Source organism: Aquarana catesbeiana, linkage group LG03 (assembly GCF_042186555.1).
Source record: "Aquarana catesbeiana isolate 2022-GZ linkage group LG03, ASM4218655v1, whole genome shotgun sequence".
In the NCBI taxonomy this organism is placed as follows: domain Eukaryota; kingdom Metazoa; phylum Chordata; class Amphibia; order Anura; family Ranidae; genus Aquarana; species Aquarana catesbeiana.
Genome location: NC_133326.1, coordinates 143,184,599 through 143,207,502, shown reverse-complemented (window position 1 = coordinate 143,207,502; position 22,904 = coordinate 143,184,599). Strand labels below are relative to the sequence as shown.

The 22,904-nt window shown below is 43.7% G+C and overlaps 1 protein-coding gene across 1 annotated transcript in view; it reads right to left on the bottom strand.

Annotated features, from left to right (window-relative positions):
- Positions 1-22,904, bottom strand: part of PRKCQ (protein kinase C theta) — a 158,787-nt gene that overhangs the window by 6,989 nt on the left and 128,894 nt on the right. Inside the window, exons 12-14 of the mRNA XM_073619371.1 lie at positions 22,566-22,739; positions 14,723-14,814; positions 971-1,033 (exon numbers count right to left, since the gene is read on the bottom strand). Of these exons, the coding sequence (XP_073475472.1) occupies positions 971-1,033; positions 14,723-14,814; positions 22,566-22,739 (329 nt within the window). The remainder of the gene's footprint in view (positions 1-970; positions 1,034-14,722; positions 14,815-22,565; positions 22,740-22,904) is intronic.

Sequence of the window (22,904 nt, the reverse complement as noted above, 5' to 3'; positions counted from 1 at the left end):
GGTCAGAAACATGAGAGCGGAGGCTCTCTCGGCTCTCCTCACTGGGTCAGACACATGAAAGCGGAGCCTCTCTCGGCTCTCGTCACTGGGTCAGACACATGAGAGCAGAGCCTCTCTGGGCTCTCCTCACTGGGTCAAACACATGAGAGCGGAGGCTCTCTGGGTTCTCCTCACTGGGTCAAACACATGAGAGCAGAGGCTCTCTCGGCTCTCCTCACTGGGTCAGACACATGAAAGCAGAGGCTCTCTCGGTTCTCCTCACTGGGTCAGATACATGAGAGCAGAGGATCTCTTGGCTCTCCTCACTGGGTCAGACACTTGAGAGCGGAGGCTCTCTCGGCTCTCCTCACTGGGCCAGACACATGAGAGTGGAGGCTCTCTCGGCTCTCCTCACTAGGCCAGACACATGAGAGCGGAGGCTCTCTTGCCTCTCCTCACTGGGTCAGACACATGAGAGCAGAGGCTCTCTGGGCTCTCCTCACTGGGTCAGACACATGAGAACGGAGGCTCTCTGGGTTCTCCTCACTGGGTCAGACACATGAGAGCAGAGGCTCTCTCGGGGCTCCTCACTGGGTTAGACACATGAGAGCAGAGCCTCTCTCGGCTCTCCTCACTGGGTCAGATACATGAGAGCAGAGGCTCTCCTCACTGGGTCATACAAAGCAGCCATTGGCTCCTGCTGCTGTTAGTCACAGCCAGTGATGAGGGAGTGGGGGTGAGACTGAGCCGCACTCTGTGTGTCTTATAGACACAGCCAGCCCAGGAGCAAGAACGCACTGGTGCCCCCAGAGCAGACGGCTTGCTATGGGGGCATTTGCTGGGGGGAGCCAGAAACATCGGGGAGGACCCTAGAAGAGGAAGATCGGGGGTGCAATGTGCAAACCATTGCATAGACCAGGTATGTATGACATGATTTTTATTTTGTAAAAATAACTGAGCCTTTAGACTCACTTTAACCTCTTTGCTTTACCTGTAAACCACTCCTTTGGAGTGAAGAAATTGGAGGCCACAGATAATTTCTGCAGAATAAAACCTACAAAGTCATCAAGAAAGAAAAAAAACAGTTTAATTATCAAGAGGAGCGAAAAAAACAAAACATGACAATCAGTTCAACAATGAATACACCTTATACTTTAGTTCAACAACACATTGATGTCTACAATATAACACACAATAGTAATATTACAATATCATCAACGAAATATCACCAACAAAAAATTATTTACCATAGCATATTATAGAAAGAGAAGCAGTCTGTGTTTGTGGTTTCTTCTGTGGGTCCATGCATAATAATTTGGTTTAGGTTTTTAGGAACTACCAAACTCAATGGCATAGTCTGATACAAAGCAAGCTGTCTAAAATGTGGTCATTTTTGCATTCACTGGTTCTTGTGTATCTATTTTTCCTGGTGTCTAATTCTAAATAGTGTTTCGTTTTTGTATGTGCTCATATTATTTATGGCAGGGGTAGGCAACCCTTTGAGCACAGTGTGACGAAAAATGTTTTCAAAGAAATTGAGCATGCCGATTTTATAACAAAAAAATGTCAACTTCACACTCTCAATCACGAAAAGCATTTTTTATAAAGTAAATGCTGTAAACGACTTGAGTAGTAGTGAGAAATTAACATCCTGCACTCTCACACCTCAGCCCCAATTCCTGCAACTCCACACCTCAGATCACTGTCCCCCCTGCACATCTGCCCCACCACTGTGATACCCTGCACATCTGCCCCACCACTGTGCTACCCTGCACATCTGCCCCACCCCTATTCTACCCTGCACATCTGCCCCACCACGGTACCACCCTGCTCATCTGCCCAACCACTGTGCTACCCCACCATTGTGCTACCCTGCACATCCACCACACCACTGTAACCCAGTGTCCTAACACTGTAACCCAGTGTCCTAACACTGAAGTTATCTGCTCATCTGCCCCACCACTGTAACCCCTTTTCTCATCTGAACCACCACTGTACCTCCTGCACATCTGCCCCACCACTGTACCTCCTGCACATCTGTCCCACCACTGTTCCCCCTGCTCTTCTGCCCCACCACTGTAACCCCCTGCTCATGTGTTCCACCAATGTACCTCCTTTATTCTCTGCATCCCCCTGCTCCTCTGCCCCACCTCTGTACCCCCCTGCTCCTCTGCTCCACCGCTTTAACCTCCTGCTCATCTGTCCCACCAATGTACTTCCTTTCTCCTCTGCCCTGCCACTGTACCCCCCTGTACATCTGCCTCACCTCTGTACCCCTGCTCTTCTGCCCAACCACTGTAACCCCCTGCTCATCTGTCCCACCAATGCACCTCCTTTCACATCTGCTCAACCCTGCTGTACCCCCCTGCTCATATTTCCCACCACCGTAACCCCCTTTTCATCTGGCCCAACACTGAACCCCCCTGCTTATCTGTCCCTCCACTGTAACTCCCTGCTCATCTGCCCCATCACTGTACCCCTCCTGCTTTTCTGTCCCACCACTGAACCCCCTTCACATCCCTCCCACCACTGTACCTCCTGCACATCTGCCCCACCACTGTACCCCCTTGCTCTTCTGTCCTACCAATGCACCTCCTTTCACATTTGCCCAACCCCGTTGTACCCCCCTGCTCTTCTGTCCCACCACCGTATCCCCATGCTCTTCTGTCTCACTACTTAATCACCTTCTCATCTGTCCTAACACTGAATCCATCTGCTCATCTGCCCCACCACTGTAACCTGCTTTCTCATCTGTATCACCTCTATACCCCCCTGCTCTCTTGCCCCACCACTGTAACCCCCCTGCTCTTCTGTCCCACTGCTGAACCCCCTTTCATCTCTTCCACCACTGTATCTCCCTGCACATCTGCCCCACTGCTGTACCCTCCTGCTCTTCTGTCCCACCTCTGAATCCCTCCTGCTCATCAGCTCCACTGCTGTACCCTCTTCTCATCTATGATATGCCTGCTATGCAGAGTGGTGAAAGGAAGCAGAGATGAGACACATCTACCTGTCCTGGCACACTTTTCCTGCTGATCCACCTCTTGCATCCAGCCCACATGCTTGTATGTGATGTATGTGAAACATACAAGCATCTGAAATGGATGCACAATGATGCACTCAGGTCAGGGGCATTTTCTGAAAGCAGTGGGCCTGTGTGCAGGATCATAAGTTGGGCCCCCGTAGCTGAGAAAAAGTGCGGCGCTCTGCGCTGCAGTAAAAGTTGGGTGCGGTTTTTATTGTGCTGAATACTGGCTGTGGCTTAAAGAGACACAGTGTGCAGGGGTTCAGTAGTAAGTGACGCAAAGGTTCAGGAATAATTTCAACAACGTTCCAAGAAGCTCAACAGTAATTCCACAAACTGTCACCTGATTGTGGTTTTCTCAATCACAGTGAAATCTCTTCTTTCTGAGATTGGTAGTGGCAACCAAGCGAGTCATCTTCCTCCAGATGGTGGATGGGGCTAGCATTGCTTTTGGCTTTAGCACTGGCCAAGACAGTCCTCCTACTCCTGGAAACAGGGACCGGCCCCGCTACCAGAACTGCACCCAATCTCTTCCCCATCACAAAAACTGACTATCGCAGCTAGAGCAAAGTTAGAGAACCAAACAATGTTTCCCATCTTTTACAATGTTTGGGGGCACAGTGCCACCCCCTCAGTGCAGGTGTGGGGTGGGGAATTCTGAAATTGGAATGCATTAGTGTCTCACTGACAACTTCCCTGCGTTGCTCTGCTGTTGGAGAGGGAGGCGAGTGGCAGCAAAAAAGGCTTTGCGTGCCGGGGGTTGCCTACCTCTGATTTATGGTGTCTAGAGACTTTACCAGTATATTTAGGTCTACAGTATTTACTTTCAGACAAAAAAATGAAAGGAGCCAAGGAGCTGACATGGCATATGTGGACTTTCCACAGAAACCAGATATCATTCCCTGGCTCTAGTACTCTGTAGAGACTTGGACAGCAGATGAACTACTTTACCATTGGTGATTCACTGCTAGGGATGAGCCGAACACCCCCCTTCGGTTCGCACCAGAACATGCGAACAGGCAAAAAAATTTGTTCAAACACGTGAACACCGTTAAAGTCTATGGGACACGAACATGAAAAATCAAAAGTGCTAATTTTAAAGGCTTATATGCATTGTATTGTCTTAAAAAGTGTTTGGGGACCTGGGTCCTGCCCCAGGGGACATGTATAAAAAAAAAAGTTTTAAAAAGGGCCCTTTTTTTCGGGAGCAGTGATTTTAATAATGCTTAAAGTGAAACAATAAAAGTGTAATATTCCTTTAAATTTCATACCTGGGGGGTGTCTATAGTATGCCTGTAAAGTGGCGCATGTTTCCCGTGTTTAGAACAGTCTGACAGTAAAATTACATTTCTAAAGGAAAAAAAGTCACTTAAAACTACTCGCAGCTATAATGAATTGTCGGTCCGGCAATACACATAAAAGTTCATTGATATAAACAGCATGGGATTCCCCCACAGAGGAACCCCGAACCAAAATTAAAAAAAAAATGCACAGGGTTCCCCCAAATTCCATACCAGGCCCTTCAGGTCTGGTATGGATATTAAGAGGAACCCCGCACCAAAATAAAAAAAATGGCGTGGGGGTCCCCCTCAAAATCCATACCAGACCCTTCAGGTCCATGTACCCCATTACCATTTCACACGGGGGGCGGGATCTGGGGGTCCCCTTGTTAAAGGGGGTTTCCAGATTCTGATAAGCCCCCGCCCGCATACCCCACAACCATTGTTGTGGGGATGAAGCCCTTGGCCCCATTAACATGGGGACATCCTCCCCATGTTGAGGGCATGTGGCATGGCACGTTTCAGGAGGGGGGGGCACTCTCCTGTCCCCCCTATTTTCCTGCAGCCTGCCAGGTTACTTGCTCAGATAAGGGTCTGGTATGGATTTTTAGGGGGACCCCACGCCATTTTTTTTTTACATTTTGGCGCGGGGTTCCCCTTAATATCCATACCAGACCTGAAGGGCCTGGTATGGAATTTGGTGGGACCCCCACGCTTTTAATTTTTTTTAATATTGGTTTGGGGCTCCCCTTAATATTCATACCAGACCCAAAGGGCCTGGTAATGCACAGTGGGGGAATCCCAGGCCATTTTTTTCAATGACTTTTATGAGTATTGCAGAGACCTGACAATTCATTATAGTAGCCGGCGCTACCGCTAGTACTTTTAAATGACTTTTTTTTCCTTTAGAAATGTCATTTTGCTCTCGGACTGTTGTAAACACAGGAAACAAGCGCCACTTTACAGGCATACTATAGACACCCCCCAGGTACGAAATTTAAAGGAATATTTCACTTTTATTGTTTCACTTTAAGCATTATTAAAATCACTGCTCCCGAAAAAACGGCCGTTTTTAAAACTTTTTTTGCATTTACCCAGGTTCCCAAACACTTTTTATGACAATAGCTTGCATATTAACCTTTAAAATTAGCACTTTTGATTTCTCCCATAGACTTTTAAAGGGTGTTCTGCGACTTTCGAATTTGCCGTGAACACCCCAGATTGTTCGATATTCGGCGAACGGGCGAACAAGCAATGTTGGAGTTGAACTCATGTTCGACCCAAACAGACAGCCCATCCCTATTCACTGCTGTTACCAGTATTCAGGGGTCTTTGTAAACACTCATCCATGTACAGCAAAATAAGTGCACTTTTGCCTTTTTCTTTTTAAGGCCTCATGCACACAGGGTTTAAAAAAATCTGCTTTTACAGGCAGTTAGTTTTTTTTTTTTCTTCAGCCTGTAAAAGCACCTCTATGTTAGCCTATGTGTCCATGCAATTACAGGCGTATTAGAAGAGGAGCGTTTACAGGCTGAAAATAAAAATCCATCACCAACACGCTCAGAAGAGGAACTGAACAGAAGAAAATATGCTTGACGCACCTAAACGTGTGTAAATGCGCCTAAACGTCTTGCGTTTAGGCATTAAAGGATACCAATGACCAGAATAAATTAATTATGGCCAATGGGATCCATTAATGTTTAAATGCCTGACATGCCTAAACGTATGTTCAATGCGTGACTTTAGGTGTGTTTTTTAACCACTTGCCAAACGCCGCATGCCGATGTACGTCCAAACTTTGCCGGCGGATATCGTTGTTATGGCAGCAGCTAGCTGCCATAACCTCGGTATCCCCGTTTTCGTGCGGCGGTCGGCTTTCTAATAAAAGTGGTCCCTGCGGCGGATTCACCGCGAGATCACTTTTATCGGTGGCGGGAGAGGGCCCCCCCTCCCGCTGCGATCCGGTGCCCTCCGCCGCTTACCGGAGCCGTCGGTAGCGGCGGATGCAATCGCGTTTGTCCTATAGCTGTGCCTGGAGACGAGTGAGGCTAAGATGGCGCCCACTCGTCTCCATGACACTGCTGACGTCAAAACGTCACTTCCGCCCACGCTTCTTAAAGGCATATTTTTTTCAATGTAATTTTTTTAAATGACTTTTTTTTTTTTTTTAATTGCATTTTAGTGTAAATATGAGATCTGAGGTCTTTTTGACCCCAGATCTCATATTTAAGAGGTCCTGTCATGCTTTTTTCTATTACTAAGGGATGTTTACATTCCCTGTAATAGGAATAAAAGTGACACAAGTTTTTTTTTTAATAAATAATATAATGTAAAATAAATAATAAAAATTAATTTTTTTTTTTTAAAAAACCCCCCATCTCGACGAGCTCACGCGCAGAAGCAAACGCTACGCGAGTAGCGCCCGCATATGAAAATGGTCGTCAAACCACACATGTCAGATATCGCCGCGACCGGTAGAGCAAGAGCAATAATTCTAACCCTAGACCTCCTCTGTAACGCAAAACATGCAACATGTAGAATTTTTTAAAGGTCGCCTATGGAGATTTTTGAGGCTAAAAGTTGGATGCCATTCCACGAGCGAGCGCAATTTTGAAGCGTGACATGTTGGGTATCAATTTACTTGGCGTAACATTATATTTCACAATATAAAAAAAATTGGGCTAACTTTACTGTTGTCTTATTTTATAAAGTTTTTATTACGAAGGTAACATTTAAACTTGGGCCTATACTGCTTATAGATTGAGGCCTATATTGGGACAAGATTAGGAGACTTTAGCCTGACATTAGGGTTTGTCTTGTGTTGTGTCGTTGCAGAGAAAATGGATATATTGAAGGATCAGGACTTTATCCCCATATTCATTGATATGTTCAGGGAGCTGCCCTGTCTGTGGCAGGTAAACCACCTACATTATAAGAATCAAACAAAGAGGAAGGCAGAGCTGGATCCCCACGGCAGACATCCCCTATTTGAAGGCCCTAATTGGTGGCATGAGGAGCACTTATCTAAGGGTGCACAAGAAGGTCCAGGATTCCCAGAGATCAGGAGCTGCAGATGACATTTATGTCCCCAGGCTGTGGTACTATGACAGACTGCATTTTCTGGCAGGTCAGTCTGAACCCAGGCCAGCACTCTCCACTCTTCCTTCCACGCTTCCTTCCACCTCAGCTGAGGCTTATGACGCCCAACCTGGGCCTTCCAGGCAGCAACATGTGGAGGAGCCCAGCTTGAGCCAGGTATAGCATTCTTCTAAATATTTCTGTTGGTCAAATTAATGATGTTAAATATATGTTAGTTTGGAGTACTAATTTCTGATTGTGATTGATGAACCAAAAACTAAAACGATGTCCTATTTTCATACACAGGAAAGTCTCAGCCAGGAGGTGGCCGGGCCAATTAGGCTGCCCAATACCCAGGTCCCTCCCCTCCGTCTTCAAAGAAAAAGTGGCAGGAAGAGGAGTAACCTGGAGGAGGCAGCAATTGGCCTATTTTGGAAGGCTGCTGAGGCCCTCAGAACACCCCACAGTGTTGAAGAGGACTTTGCAGACATAACAGCCTGCAAAATGCTGCAAATGGAAGAGGGCCAACGCCTATTATGTGAGTTTCTCATTTTAGAAGCACTAAATAAGGGGTTGAGGGGCCAACTCACATGCCAAATCCACATTTGTGAGCTCACCCATGGTCCTCCTCCTCCAGGTCCTACTCCTCCTCCTGCCACACCTCCAACACCAGAGCCACAGCCGGGAAGGAAGCGTGTAAGGAAGACCAGAGAGTGATGACCTGGGTTTAGTCTGGTCTGGCAAAAGATGCAGGCTCGGCTCTTGTATGACCACAGCCTGGGGACATACATGTCATCTGCAGCTGTTCATGATCTCTTGGACTTCTGGACCAGATTGTACTCCCTTTAATAGAAGGATCAGGAGAGTGCTGCAAAAAAGTAAGTAGTTGTCCTGTGTTCCTATTCTTTATTTTTATTACGTTCGTGCTGCTCCTTGTGTTTTTCTTTACTGTTGTACAGTTTAAAATGGCAACTTTCATGTTCATGGACACATTATTCATTCGTAGGAAACATTGTTCGTTCGGCCAATAAAACACCATGTTTTGTCCAGTCGCATTTCAATACATTTTTTCTGGCCTACTTCTCTCAAAATAATTTTGGTGTCTAGATGGGTTTGTAACTAGAATGAAATGCAAACTAGATTCTGTTTAAGGAGAGGACACTCAGCAGCTGTTTACACATCTGGTCACTGGAGCACTAGTGTGGGACACCAGAACACCCTTTTTATTAGGGGGCCCACACAGGTGCTCCAGTGTATACTATAGGGGTGTCTCCATCTGTGAAGCTTCTACAAATAGGTAAGTATTCAAGCTTGACAAAGGAAAAAAATATTTCTTCATCTTGGAACTCTGCCAAAAAAGACAATTGTACCCCACTTCCAAGCAATGTTTCATATTCCTATTTCTGCCATCAAATATCTGTGCGCTAAGTATACCTATTTTTTTTCCATAGGGGAGAAAAGACTTGGAGGACACCACTCAGCAGAGGAGACAACAGACCCCCCCACCCCAGGAAGAAGGGGAAATGCCACATAGCCAAAAGGAGGAGGAGGAGGGAGACGTTATAGAAATAGTCACCACAACAGGTGAATGTCTGGGACCACAGGCTCAGATAAGAGATGGTTGCCGGCATATTTATAATACATGGTGTGTTTTTTTAAATATATTTTTAGGTGATTGTGATGTTGTGGAAGAAGGTAATTTCACCAGTGAAAGTGCCCAGATCCTGATCGGGGAGATCATGGGGTGTAATAGGGACTTGGAAAACATCAAGCAAAACATCAATGATGTTCAAAACAAAATGAAGAACATCATTGATGTTTTAGGGAGAGTTTAAAAGCCCTCGAAATCCCAAATTATTTCTGGTTTTTGCTCCGGATATATTTTTTACCTTTTTTTTACATATTCTCGAAAAGCCAAATTTTGAAGATGCACACAGTGTGTCAACATGTGCTAGCTGCCATCACGGGAGAACAATGTATGTGTTTTGGGGGTGCAACCCTTTCCTCAATAATAAAGTAGCTGAGAGGAAGGGGTTGCACTCACAAAACACGTCCCTTGATCCCTCATGATGGCAGCTAGCACATGTTGACATTCGGCAATTTGTGTGCATCTTCAAAATTTGGCTTTTCCAGGGGTGACATCACCCCCATCTGAACACAATATCAAACACAGTTTATAAATGCTCATGTCTGATATTGCCTTCAATTTCTACAAAAGTTGAACTTTGTAAGTTCCAGATTTGTGTATTTCTTGTTGGTTTTAAACATGCCTGTTTTACCTTAAAAGGACATTTCTACTTTTATTAATGTGACCTAAAACATTTTTAGACAACAAACATGTTGGTTTGTTTTAAAAACCTTTCTTAAATGCACATGTGGTTGTGCCTGTATTAAAAAGATTGATAATCAACAATGTGTGGCTTCTTCTTTCAATGCTCAAAAACTTTTTTTGTGGTAAAATTGGTGTTTTCTGTGACAATGGGGGTTATTTCCTAAGGGCAAATCCACTTTGCACTACAAGTGCAGTTTCTGTGCAGTCTCAAGTGCACTTGGAGTGCAAAGTGTCTTTGCCTTTAGTAAATAACACCCAACAGTGCTATAGAATTTTACACAATCATGCCATTTTCAGGACTCCCCAAATTTCAGTCATGGTCAGCTAAAAGAAACACAAGCAGTAAATGTAAGCAAATATTTGTTCAGTTTAAAATATTTTTTTATTTAAAAAATGTCTCAGACATTGTCTGGGATATTGATGGCCCCCCTACCTGCAAAGTATTCCATGTATCTTAGATGGACCTCGCGGGCACTCTGAGGGGGGGGGGGGCCAGGATGGCCAGCTTCAAGCGCCGTCAGGTTCGGTTCATTGAGATTAATAACTCCGGCTTCAGGCCCAACTGAGACAGCATAGTTCACAGAATTTCTCCTTATAAAAGTTGTGGAGAACACAGCAAGCCAGGATGATGTGATTGAGTTTATACTCCGCCATGTGTATCGTGTAAGAAATAGGCGGAATCGGCTGGCCATTATTCCAAACGTGTTCTCCACCACTCCTCTGGCTCTGACCAGCCGGTAATTAAAAACCCTCTGGTCCGGGGTGAGGGTCCTCATAGGGAATGGCCGCATAAGATGGTCCCCCAGCGCAAACGCTTCATCTGCAACGAAGACGAATGGGAGTCCTTGCACATTGTCTTCTGGAGGTGGCAAGTCTAAGCTGCCATTCTGGAGATGCCTGTAGAACTCAGTCTGGGCGATGATTCCACCATCTGACATCTGGCCATTCTTCCCACATACAGGAACTCGTAAGTAGCCGACACCACAGCCAACATCACAATACTATTGAACCCCTTGTAGTTGTAATAGTATGACCCCGAGTTGGGTGGTGGGACGATGTGGGCGCGTTTCCCATCAATTGCCCCTCGCAGTTAGGAAAGTCCCACCGCTGGGCAAAGTGGGAGACCACAGTCTGCCATTCCTGTGGGTTGGAAGGAAACTGTGGAGTCAAACAAGAAAAAAAAATGAATCATTTTGCACATAAACATGGAAAGCAGATTAGACACAAACATTCTTGGCCAACATCAGTATAACATTTATTTTAAAGACAAAGGTATAAGGTCCACCTATCAGATCCCCCCCCCCTCTCAAAGGGCCATTTTAAAAAAATTATGGGGGGGAGATGTTTTGGACAGGTAACCCTCTCCACTTCATTGAGAGATGAATACCTAAATAATGTGTATTACTTTGGCCAGCCCCTCCTTACTTTACACTATTGGCAGCCCACTGGACAGGTAAGAAGTGTCATAATACAAAGAGATAAATACACACTGTACACATTTTAGGACATTTTTACATTCTGCTATTACCTATCAAGATAATAATAGGATACAAAAACTTTAAACAGTACCATTTGAAAGTATTCAGGCCGGCCCTTGCACTACATGCTTTGGGGAATTCATTAAGAAATCTGACCACAAAAGAGGTGGGTATATAGTGTGTATGTGTTTGGCAAAGTCGGCAGATAGAGGATTGAAGATAGATAGAGGATTGGTATCAGCTGAGTTAGCAGTTGGGGGGAGGGAGGGTTCCAAATGATTTTGGGACTCAAAAAAAAAAGCCTCTGGCACTCTGCCTGAATTTCAAGCACACATCACAATTTTCAACATTTTAGGGGATATTTAGGGTAAAGCACTACTATGGAGCTGACAAAATACATTGTTAATTGAGTAGACTAGGTTGATATAGGGCCAGGAGAGCATGCTGGGGAGATAAGTGAAGGGAAATATTTATGAAGGACAAAAAAAATAACATAAAATTCCAGCATGCATGAGGACAAAGGGGACATTCACTGCATATTACAATCATGGTAATTAGGGAATGAGGAAAGAGATACAATACATTATCAAACATTAAATACAATAAAATGTGATGTTAAAGGATAAAAATCTTACCTTCATATACTTCTTCTGCAGGACCTGGATGATGGCAGAACAGATCTCCGGGATAATGATCCCGAGAGCGTGGGGGGAGATGCCTGTCAAGAACTTGAGGTCCTGCAGGCTTCTCCCCGTCGCCAAGTACCACAGGGTGGCGACTAACCTCTGCTCCGGAGTGATGGCTTGCCTCATGCAGGTATCCTGCCTGCTGATATAGGGGGTCAGCAAAGCCAACAAATGGTGAAATACGGGGTCTGTCATCAGGAGAAAGTTCCTGAAATCGTCAGGATTATTCTCACGGATCTCACGGAGCAAAGGCATGTGACAGAACTGGTCACGCTGGAGCAACCAATTCTTGGTCCATGAACTCCTCCCCACCCTGTTCATGGACTGGGCTTGTGTCAAAGTAAGGACCCCAACACCAAGCCCCCGCACAGCACGAACTCTACGATGAGTACGTATACGCAACATGGCTAGAAAACGGTCGGCTGGTCAGAACGAAGTAACAGAACGCACTGAAGAACAGCAAGGCCTGTGAAGAGCGAAAATCAGTAACTAACGAACAAGCACACAATGACAAGTCAATGGTAACTCGCTGCACGCACTGAAGGCCAGATACAAACCCACAAGCACAAACTGAACTGCAGAAATACGATCTGAAAACCACGAGTCTGAAAAAGCGTGAACCATTTCTCACCAAACTTTTACTAACACGAGATTAGCAAAAGGGTGCCGCGCTTAGTACCGAACTGCCCTTTTATAGTCTCGTCGTACGTGGTGTATGTGACCGCGTTCTTGGCGTTCGGAAATTCCTACAACTTTGTGCGACCGTGTGTATGCAAAACAAGTTTGAGCCAAAATCCGTCGGAAAAAATCCATGGATTTTGTTGTCGGAATGTTCGATCAATGTCCGACCGTGTATACGGGGCATTAGGCTGGTCATAGGCAAGTATAAATTATCATACTATATTATTGATTTATAATGTTATGACTGTATCTCTGAGCATATGAAACAGAAGCTAATGCTTTAGAAGACTGGTATTGGAGTATTTGAAGATGGGGGGATTGCTGTTCATGAAGATTACATAAACGATTCATAGTTTATAAAGTCTATAGGCAATAATGGGAAACACTATAAATGGAATATGAAATAGTTAGTGTGCATGTTAGGTGAATGCAGTTGATGGGGAAATTGGGTAGTTTTTTTCATTCCACCCGTAAAATTGACTCATCTATGGCCAGTCCAATGGTGTCAATGGGTGAAGTCAGGACACCATTCCACATGTACGCCGAGTCAAAAGATACTCCTACAACTATTGGGCAAATTTAATTAGTGGGAATGCTTTAGCAGTCCCACTATTGTTATTCGATTTTATTTATTTTTAATTTTTTTAATTTCAATTTTATTCCGTACGTTTTTTGGTTCTGCATACTTTCAGCTATTAAAACCATTCAGCTATTAAAATGTTCGTCTCTTTTAGCTGATGTGTGCTCTTTTTCAACTTTTTTTCTACCATTTATACTTTTTAAAATATTAAGCTTTTTAACACTTTTTTTTAACATTGAAGTCAATGGGAGCATGCTTCAGATCCTTAAAATCTTCTTCCGCTCCCAAAAGTTTCAGCTCCTTCATACTTTCACCTACAGACACCAAACAAACTTTAAAATGTTCACAAAATATTCAGCTATCTGGCTATATCTTTTCAGTTTGATATCTTTTACAGTTTTTGAGAAAAGGCTTTTTGTTTAGAGGTCATTTCAGGAAATTTTAGCCATTAATCAGAGTGTACTGTGTTTGTTTTGTTGCCATGGTTACCAAAGCTTCTGTTATACACAAGGGGGGAGGTGGCTGGAGCATCTCAGCTCTGATTACAGAGCCCGGGGGAGGGGACAGACACGCCATGTACTGATTTATAATAGAGGAATATGATGGGGCAGTTTTGATAGGGCAATTCTGATGGGGCAGTTTTGATGGGGCAATTCTGATGGGGCAGTTTTGATGGTGGCAATATGATGGGGCAGTTTTGATAGGGCAATTCTGATGGGGCAGTTTTGATGGGGGCATTTTTGATGGTGGCAATATGATGGGGCAGTTTTGATGGGGACAATTTTGATGGGGACAATTTTGATGGGGCAATTCTAATGGGGCAGTTTTGATGGCAATATGATGGGGGCAGTTTTGATGGTGGCAATATGATGGGGCTGTTTTGATGGTGGTAATATGATGGGGCAATTCTGATGGGGCAGTTTTGATGGTGGCAATATGATGGGGCAGTTTTGAAGGGGCAATTCTGATGGTGGCAATATGATGGGACAATTTTGATGGAGCAATTCTGATGGGGCAGTTTTGATGGTGGCAATATGATGGGGCAGTTTTAATGGGGACAATTTTGATGGGGCAATTCTGATGGGGCAGTTTTGATGGCAGTATGATGGGGCAGTTTTGATGGCGGCCGTTTTAGCAATTTAGCTATTCAGCATTCCCACGCATTTTCCCCAGGAAATGCATTTTCTAGTTTAAATTGATTTACTCCTCTGACATTCATTATCCACTTAGTTGTACCAAAAGACTTCACCTTCAGTTTATTCATAGACAGACATTGAAACTAAACATAAAGATCGTTGAAACACATGCCAGGTTCAGATAGTGGAACTATTTTTTTCTCTGTACATGCAAGATTACCATGCTGACATTCCCCCTTCATGTAAGAAAAGATAACATTTGGTACATTGTGCAATGATGTCATTATGTAGATCCTGCACTGATAACAATGGTAACAATGACTATTCAGATCCATGACAATGCAGGTGCATTTCTGATCCTAACAATTTCACTGCAGTCATCCTCAAGACTTGTACTTCTGAGAACTGAATCACCATGCTCTGAGGACCGGCTATCTGATATTTACCAGTTATATTTAGGATCTTACTTTGATCTGTGGAGGTCAAACTTCTGGCAGCTTTGGATATGGAACATGAGATCCCCGCCATTGAGATATTCCATGACAAAAAACAAGTTCTCCTTTTTAAAAAAGAAGAAAACATTGATTCAAAATGTTATTAAAATGTAATATGTATGTGTATACTATCATTTACAATAAATATATATATATATATATATATATATATATATATATATATATATATATATCTTTTTTTTTTTTCCTGGGCACACACTTTGAAAGAAGTCTGATCTGTCTTGTATAAGAAAGTTCCCCTTTTAACCACTTCCGGACTGCCCCACGTACATTTACTGCAGCAAACCAATCATTATACGCGTATTGGAATTTTATTTTACCAAAAACATTTAGCAGAATACATATTGGCCTAAATTGATGAAGAAATTAGATTTTTTTACTTTTTTTAATTAGATGTGTTTTATAATTGTCAGGTTTTTTTGTTTATAGCTCAAAAAATAAAAGCTGCAGAGGTGATCAAATACCACAAAAATAAAGCTCTATTTGTGGGAAAAAAAAGTACATCAGTTTTATTTGGGTACAGCATTGCACGACTGTGCAATTGTCAGTTACAGTAATGCAGTGCCGTATCACAAAAAATGGCCTTGTCATGAAGGGGGATAAACCTTCCGGAGCTGAAGAGGTTAATAAACAGTGGCGGCCCATAATGCAGGACACAGGGGCACCGCTCCCCATCCATGTGTCCAGCCCCCTAATCTACATGCGCCGGACGCATGAATTTCTATGTTTTTTTTGTTTTTTTAAGCACGTGATTAGAGCCTGAGGCTCTAATTGTCTTCCTAATTCTCCTCCTGGCCAATCAGGAAGTCCTGCACAAGCGCCACTGTTAATGAACTATTTTCTCTTACTGGTCCTGTACATTTCTGATGTCCGCAGACAATCCTATAGGCTGTTTGAGTCCAATGGCGAACATACAAGCCTTTATAACTAGTCCAACTAAGCAAAATGTATTACCTGATTTTTGTACACACATTCACAAATAGTTGTATCAGTAGTTGTAACAATCTTTTGTGTATGGGTATTTTTGCAAAGTGTAACCAATAGACATTTTACATATTGCAATTTATAAACAAGAATCTCTTCAGGCTCCATTCACACCATGGTATTCTGTTTTGTGAACGGAATCGCTGCGATTCTGCCCGCGTTTTGGAAACGCTGCAAATCGCAGGACGCCCCTGCGATCCCCGTTACTTTGAATGGCACCCAAATCGCAGAGCAATTTTGTCACGATTGTCGTGTGAACACCCATGCAATCCGATTTCAGTTTGGGGAAAAAAAGCAATGCGGTGCGAATCACATGCAATGTCTGTGTTCGCAATAGTGTGAACACAGGCTTAAAGTTGAACTCTTTTATTTGTCAAAACACTTTCATGACTCACACTTTTGCCAGAAAAACTCAACTTTCTATATTACGGTTAAAGAATACAGTGGTATGACCTCATTGCACTCAGTCTACTGATTGGATAATGAAGCAACACACTAATAGAGTATATTATACACTCTGCTCACTCTGTCTGCATGTTACCAGTCAGCAGAGCATGACTGGCTTTCGGTGCTCCCCCTCCTTTCTCTAGTCTGAGTGGTACTGTACAGGGGATAACAGGAAGCTCATATGAAGACAGATTTTGAAGACTTATGTTAGTTGTATGTAAAGTACACATAACTATTTTAAGAAACTGCATTGAGCGGAGGATGGGGAGGAGACCTGACACATAGAGGCCCACGCTGGAAGGCCCTTCCTTCACTTGAAACCCCACCACTGCCTGATGACGGGAGCGTGCTGTGAGGAGAATTGTGGAGCCGTGATGCTGGAACGCTGGAAGCATGAGGAGATGGGAACACGGCCATACGCAGCTCCAGCTCCAGCTCCAGCACTCAGCTCCTAGCTAACTTGCCCTGTAGGAGGTAGCAGATCTAAGGTGCTTGCTTCCCACCTTCCACCCACCTGCTGACACGTTTATCGAAATTACACAAAAGTGGGGAAATATGCCTATAGACAGATGGAGGTACACACAACTATAGCACTTTACACAAACTTTACCACAGCCACTCCGGGGAAAAGGGAACATGAGGTTAATAGAGAAACTGTTTAGTTCTCCTTTGTGCTAAAATAGATAAAATACTAGTAAAGGAAACAGAACCTAAATATCCATTTTATTTTGGAAAATGGGAGGGAGAATTAGGAGTCCTCCGAGATGAGGAACATAAGAAGAAGATCTTAAGATTAGCTTGTTTTTCCTCAAGCGACGCTAAGACAACGAAGATGTGCTATAAATTACTAGCAAGATGGTACGTGACCCCGCAGAGGGCACAGAGGTTCGGAGTGGATGTCCCCCCAACATGTTGGAGGGGATGTGACACCCCAGAGACCTTTGCGCACTTGTGGTGGGAATGCGCTAAAATCCAGCCCTATTGGGAGGGAACTATTATGGTGATACACCAAATATCAGGGAAACATACAGTATATACTCGAGTATAAGCCATTTTGTAGGCTGAAAGACCCCTAGGAACACTGATGCAATGCTGGGAAATTGTATCAGTGTTCCGTCTATCACGGACGATGTCAGATTTTTACTTACCAGACTGATGAGTCCGCTTGGGCAGAGGGTAGACTCCCTTACTTATCCGACTCACGGCCCCTGGTAGAGCAGACAGGAGGCATGAGAGTGCAGAATGGTATGAGAGCCTGCTGAAGAGATCCAGGTACAGGATGAGAGATGATCTTCAGACAACAGGTCAGTAGTCCGTAACACTGGTAACAGGTGCTGAGCAGGAGCAAGACAGGCAGATCGGGACACAAGCAGGGTTCGGCAACAGACTGGCAGCAAGGTACAATAGGAGCAGGCAGAAGCAGAGTCAAACAGCCCAAGGTCAGGTACAGGCAGCAAACAGGAGAATCCAAGGGCAATCCGGGTCGTCAGGAGATCAGGTAAACAGGAAGACAAGACAGGAAACAGGAACTATGGCACAGGAAGCTGATGATCAGGCAGCACTGAACAGAGTGCCTGACAAACTTAAATAGGCCGGCTTGCTCACAGGCACGCCCCCAGGCGGCCAATCCCATGACCAGCAAGGTGAGCTCTCTGACAGACGAGGAGAATCACAGACAATGGACGGCTGCCAAACAGACTGCATAACACAGCAGGAGACACTCGCTGTTTTAGTAATCAAAAAGGTATGGGCATTGTTTACCTAATAGCTGCTGCATCCCCCCCCCCCCCAGGCTTATACTCAAGTCAATACTTTTCCCCATTTTTTTGTGGTAAAATGAGGTGCCTCGGCTTATATTCATGTCAGGGCTGGGCCCAGCCCTTCCTTCTCTGAGCTGGCCACTCAGCTGTCGGCCAATTGCCAGCTCCCATCTCTCTCCGCAGTTACCCAGCTGTTGTTGATTCTGCTTGTCAGTCCTGCCTACTTAAAGCCGCCCAGCTCACTTGATCTCTGCCTTCGCCTTTGTCATCATCACAGAGACTTTCTCCTGCGTACCTGTTGAAGACTTGCTCGGCTGACGTTCCTTCTGGCTCCTGATTCTGCTTGCTGTACTACTATGTTTATCTCTGGCTCACTGACATTTGCTTGGCTGACTACCCTATCCAGTTACTGAACTCTGGCTTGTTTTGACTACGCTTATTCTGTTTACATTATTATTATTATTATTAATAATAAACAAGTGTGATTTAGCTATACTTCTGTCTCGGTCTGATAATTCTGGTCAGCCTATACTTGAGTATATACGGTATTCAAATGGAACCCTGAAAATGTCTATTCCATGATACAGAAAAACTGGTCGCTCAGTACAAGAATACCCTAGTTGCACACTTACTAAATGCAGCAAAAAGCTTGATCCCGAGAAGGTGGAGGACCCCAGAAGATCCGACTATGAAGGAGTGGGTAGCAAAGGTGGAAATGATACATATAGCAGAAGACTCTCTAGAGGTATATGGGGGAAATGGCTAAAGTTCAAAAAAATCATTAGAATATACGATTAGAATCATTAGAATATGCCTAAGAGGGGCAAATTAAATAAGGGACGGCAAAAAGTAAAAAGAGAGGACTGTACGAGGGAAGAATCGCCCTAGAGGGACGGAGTAGATGGGGGGAGCAGGGCCCCATTGGGGCTGGGAAGAAAGAGAAGAAGAGATTGAATTACTATTATGGGGTTGCAGTGTTTTGTTTTGTTTTTTCGGGAAGGGGGGCGGGATATGGGTAATGTGTATGTTGTAATGCAATGAGTAAGCTGATGGGCAGATAGGCTTATCTGCTTTGTAATCGATGTGTTTTTCTATAAATTGAATAATAATAAATAGATAATATACAAAAAAAAAATTGCATTGAGCCTGGGTTCACACTATTGTTAACACAGACTACGCATGTGATTCGCACTGCATTGCTGTGCAGATCACATGCGATCTCTGTGCATACAGTTGTAAGGCTGAACTCGCATTTAATTCCCACGAAAAAGGTGCAGGAACTTTTTTTTTTTCCCCGCACTGGAATCAGATCGCATGGGTGTTCACACCCATGTGATTCAATTCCTGTCCGAATTCACAGTTCGCACTGCGATCTGCGAACCGATCTGGGGTGACATTACCTTTGTATTGTACCCTCAGCGGTTTGCAGAGGGCAGTGTGAAACGCCTGCGAGGGTGATGCGATGCGAAAACCAGCACTGGAATCGTGAACCCAGGCTAAATCATTTTATTTATAGCTGTCTGTAGTTCATATGTAATGTTATTATTAAGGTGTCTATCATACATCACTGAATTACTGAAATCTCAAATATGGATTTTCAGTATGTTATATAGTCAGACTGCTCCCTCTTTTTTCGTTAAATGAAAGGCCTATTGACTCTCAGCAGGCTTCTTTTATCAAAAGGTTTTGATGTGCTTGTGCACTGAGTGACCACTGAGTTGCAAGAAAGGTTACCAAGAACATTGATTCTGAATAAGCATGACTCCCTGTATTAAAAGGTGGCAGACAAATCTTTACATTTCATCTTTATATCACACTATTCTTCATATTTTGAATTGTTTTTTTAAATGCTTTTTGACTGAAATGTGTTCAATGGCAAAAATGAGAACAAACAGCCTGGCCAGTAAGGAGGCCTAAAGCATAACAATACCTAAGTTACACAGTAGGGAATAGTAAATGATATAGGGAAAAGGGCAAGTTAAGGGAACTAAACTAGCTTTGTATCAGGAGGCCATCAACCCAAAAACTTAATAAACAGGAAGAGAGCAAAATAAGGGTGGGGAAAAGGAGGGGGGGGGAATAGGGTTCACAAACTGAAAAAAAATACTAATAATAACCATTACCTCCCATTACCACCACATCCGTTCAAGCTATGTGGAGACAAGTGTACAGGAACCAACACTGGGATGGGAGGTAATGGTTATTATTATTATTTTTTTCGGTTTGTGGTCCCTTTTTCCCCCCTCTCCCCCTCCCCCTACATGGATAGTGATTTTCATATGGACTATATATATTGACATGTTTTTGGTAATTTGCTTGGATCTGTATTTATGTATATGTTTATTACCACTAGGCATCCAGTCAGATGTTGAGTGCACAAAAGCCCTGAAGAAGCAGCTCTGACCACACAACACGTAGGCTATTTCTACTGTGTGACTATCATCTGCGTGTGGTTTTTTATACCTTGGTCTATATGTTGCCCATATGATGTGATTCACCTGTTTTTACCAATTTGTAATAAGAATACAACTTTTTTTATATTAAGAGTTTATTGATCTATGGAAATTAGTGATATCAGGGGGTCATCGTTCAATGCCCTTACTTTGCTCTCTTCCTGTTTTTAATACCTAAGTTACCCCCTCCCCCTCAAAGTCTCATTGTAACCTGTCTATGCTCCTGACAGATTCCAATCTGTGCCTGATGGAAAAAATCAATTTTATTCCTATGGAGAGGCCATGTATTGATGGCATGGATAATAGTTGACCTCTCAATAGGTGTAAATAGGAGTTTTCTGTACATGTGCAGAAGAGCAAGGGATTGGCCAGGAAATTATTCTTTCAACGGTATAGTCAACAGACCAAGAGGTAGCCAATAGCAGAAGTTAATTGCTATTGTTTACATATGCTTTAATATAGGTTCGGGTAACTGAAAAACTCCTCAATGTTTGACATATTTATCTATCAATGATATTTCAAGTTTACCATAAAAATGAATGATCAGCAGCACACCAATGTCCTCAACTGAATCAAATCATCTTTATTCCACATTACAAGAAAACGGCCCCTCTCTGCCATGTTTTACCCTTTTGAGGCTTGATAATAAAGATCTCTTTGGCGGTTTTCAGGCAGGGATTATCAGCATGTTTTGTCTTATGGAATAAAGTTGCTTTGATTCAAGTATGATCAGGAGTGTGTGGCAGCTCGATTATTATATGTGTATACAGGGCTTTTTTTCAGCTCGAACTTGGTGGAACTCAGTTCCACCACCTCAGGCTTAGGCCTTCTGCTCCCTTCTTACCACTATCACTTGTAAATACAGAAGTCCGGCTTCTGTGTTTATCAGTGACAGCTTATCTCCCAACAGTTCCCACAGATCTGATCTCCTGAGCAGCTCCCACAGAGTGCAGGATGGGGACAAGGGATATGAAGGTGCCCAGGGTGCAGTGCAGCTTCCAAAATGTCTACTGGATGATCTCCCTGCAAGTGATAGAGGCAGAGCCACCTACAGTGTGTGGGGAGGTAATAGAGCTGGCTGGGATTCACCTGGACAGTTCAGATTTTGAATCATGTGTCTGGGTTTCAGTCCACCTGAAACCCAGGCACAATATTCACACAGGTATGTAGCTCAGAACAGTGCCTGATAGGAGGGTGAGGGGGCACTATGCACGCCACATTACTATTATCTTCGGAGCGCCCAAAGGTGTCCCAGGTCTTTAACAATCCTATAGAGTATGCTAAATTTTTTTTTTTGATGTGCGCCGCTAAAGTGTTCAGGTTTGACTTGAAAAAGTGGCAACCCTAATGCAGAGGCCAGAGCTGAAGAGGGGTGAAAGTGAGATGTGGATTGGGGATGCAGAGGTAAGCAGCTGTGGAAGAAGGCAAAGTGCACCCCCTAACACTGCACAATGTATGTAGCACACCCCCTAACTATGCACTCTGTATGCAGAGCACACCCTAACTCTGCACAGTGTATAAAGCATACCCCGGAACTCTGCACGTAGCACACCACTGAACTCTGCACGTAGCACACCACTGAACTCTGCACTCTGTGTGTAACACCCCCCCCCCTCCAACTCAGCGCTCTATATGTAATGCACTCCTGGTATTTAATGCACCTTTAAGACCCTTCCACCGTAAGTGAAATTTGACCACACCATTTGATGCTTGTGTGTGTGGAAAGGAAGTTTTGGAGGGTCATGGTAAAGTTCCTGCACCTATTTTCTGAGAAAAAAAGCCCTGTGTGTATACGCAGTAAGGACTAGCTCTTTTCTGGCCACGCACCCAATCTTCAGGAGACAGGAAGAGTTACTAAAATTTGGAGCAATTCAATTTCTTTGATGTGTCAATTTTGCTTTACATTTCAATATATGCTTTATGTTTACTTCATCTGTTATAGTGTACTGCTTTTCTATTAGCATATAGTTGTATACTATTTACTATGCACCCCAAAGCTACAGTAAAAAAGTTGATTCAATTAATAAGGATTGTTTATTTGTTATACATTTTTATTAATGACCAAACCTGACCTTACCTCTCCCCTCTAAATATTTCAAACAAGTGACAATGTGCTGTGGTGCCTTCCAAGGCCTGAATGTTAAGTCTTACCTTAGTCTGAAATGTACAGAATAGGTGTGTCAGGAAAGGGTGTTCCCATGCCAGAGAAAGAACTCTTTTCTCCACCATGGTGCATTCAACATCATCATCCATGAGCACAACATCTTTCTTTAGGACTTTAACAGCAAAAAAGTGATCAGTTCCCTTCAGCTCTGCAAGAAAAACCTTAAAACAAAACACATAATTTTCTTGATTGCAAAATGGGCCATTTCAGTCGTTTTCACATCTGACGCTAAGTATTTTCATTATAATATGGCCCTCTCACCCAATCAGATTCTATACATCATTTTGCTAGTGCACCTAGAAACTACAATGCAGCCGGTGGTTTTA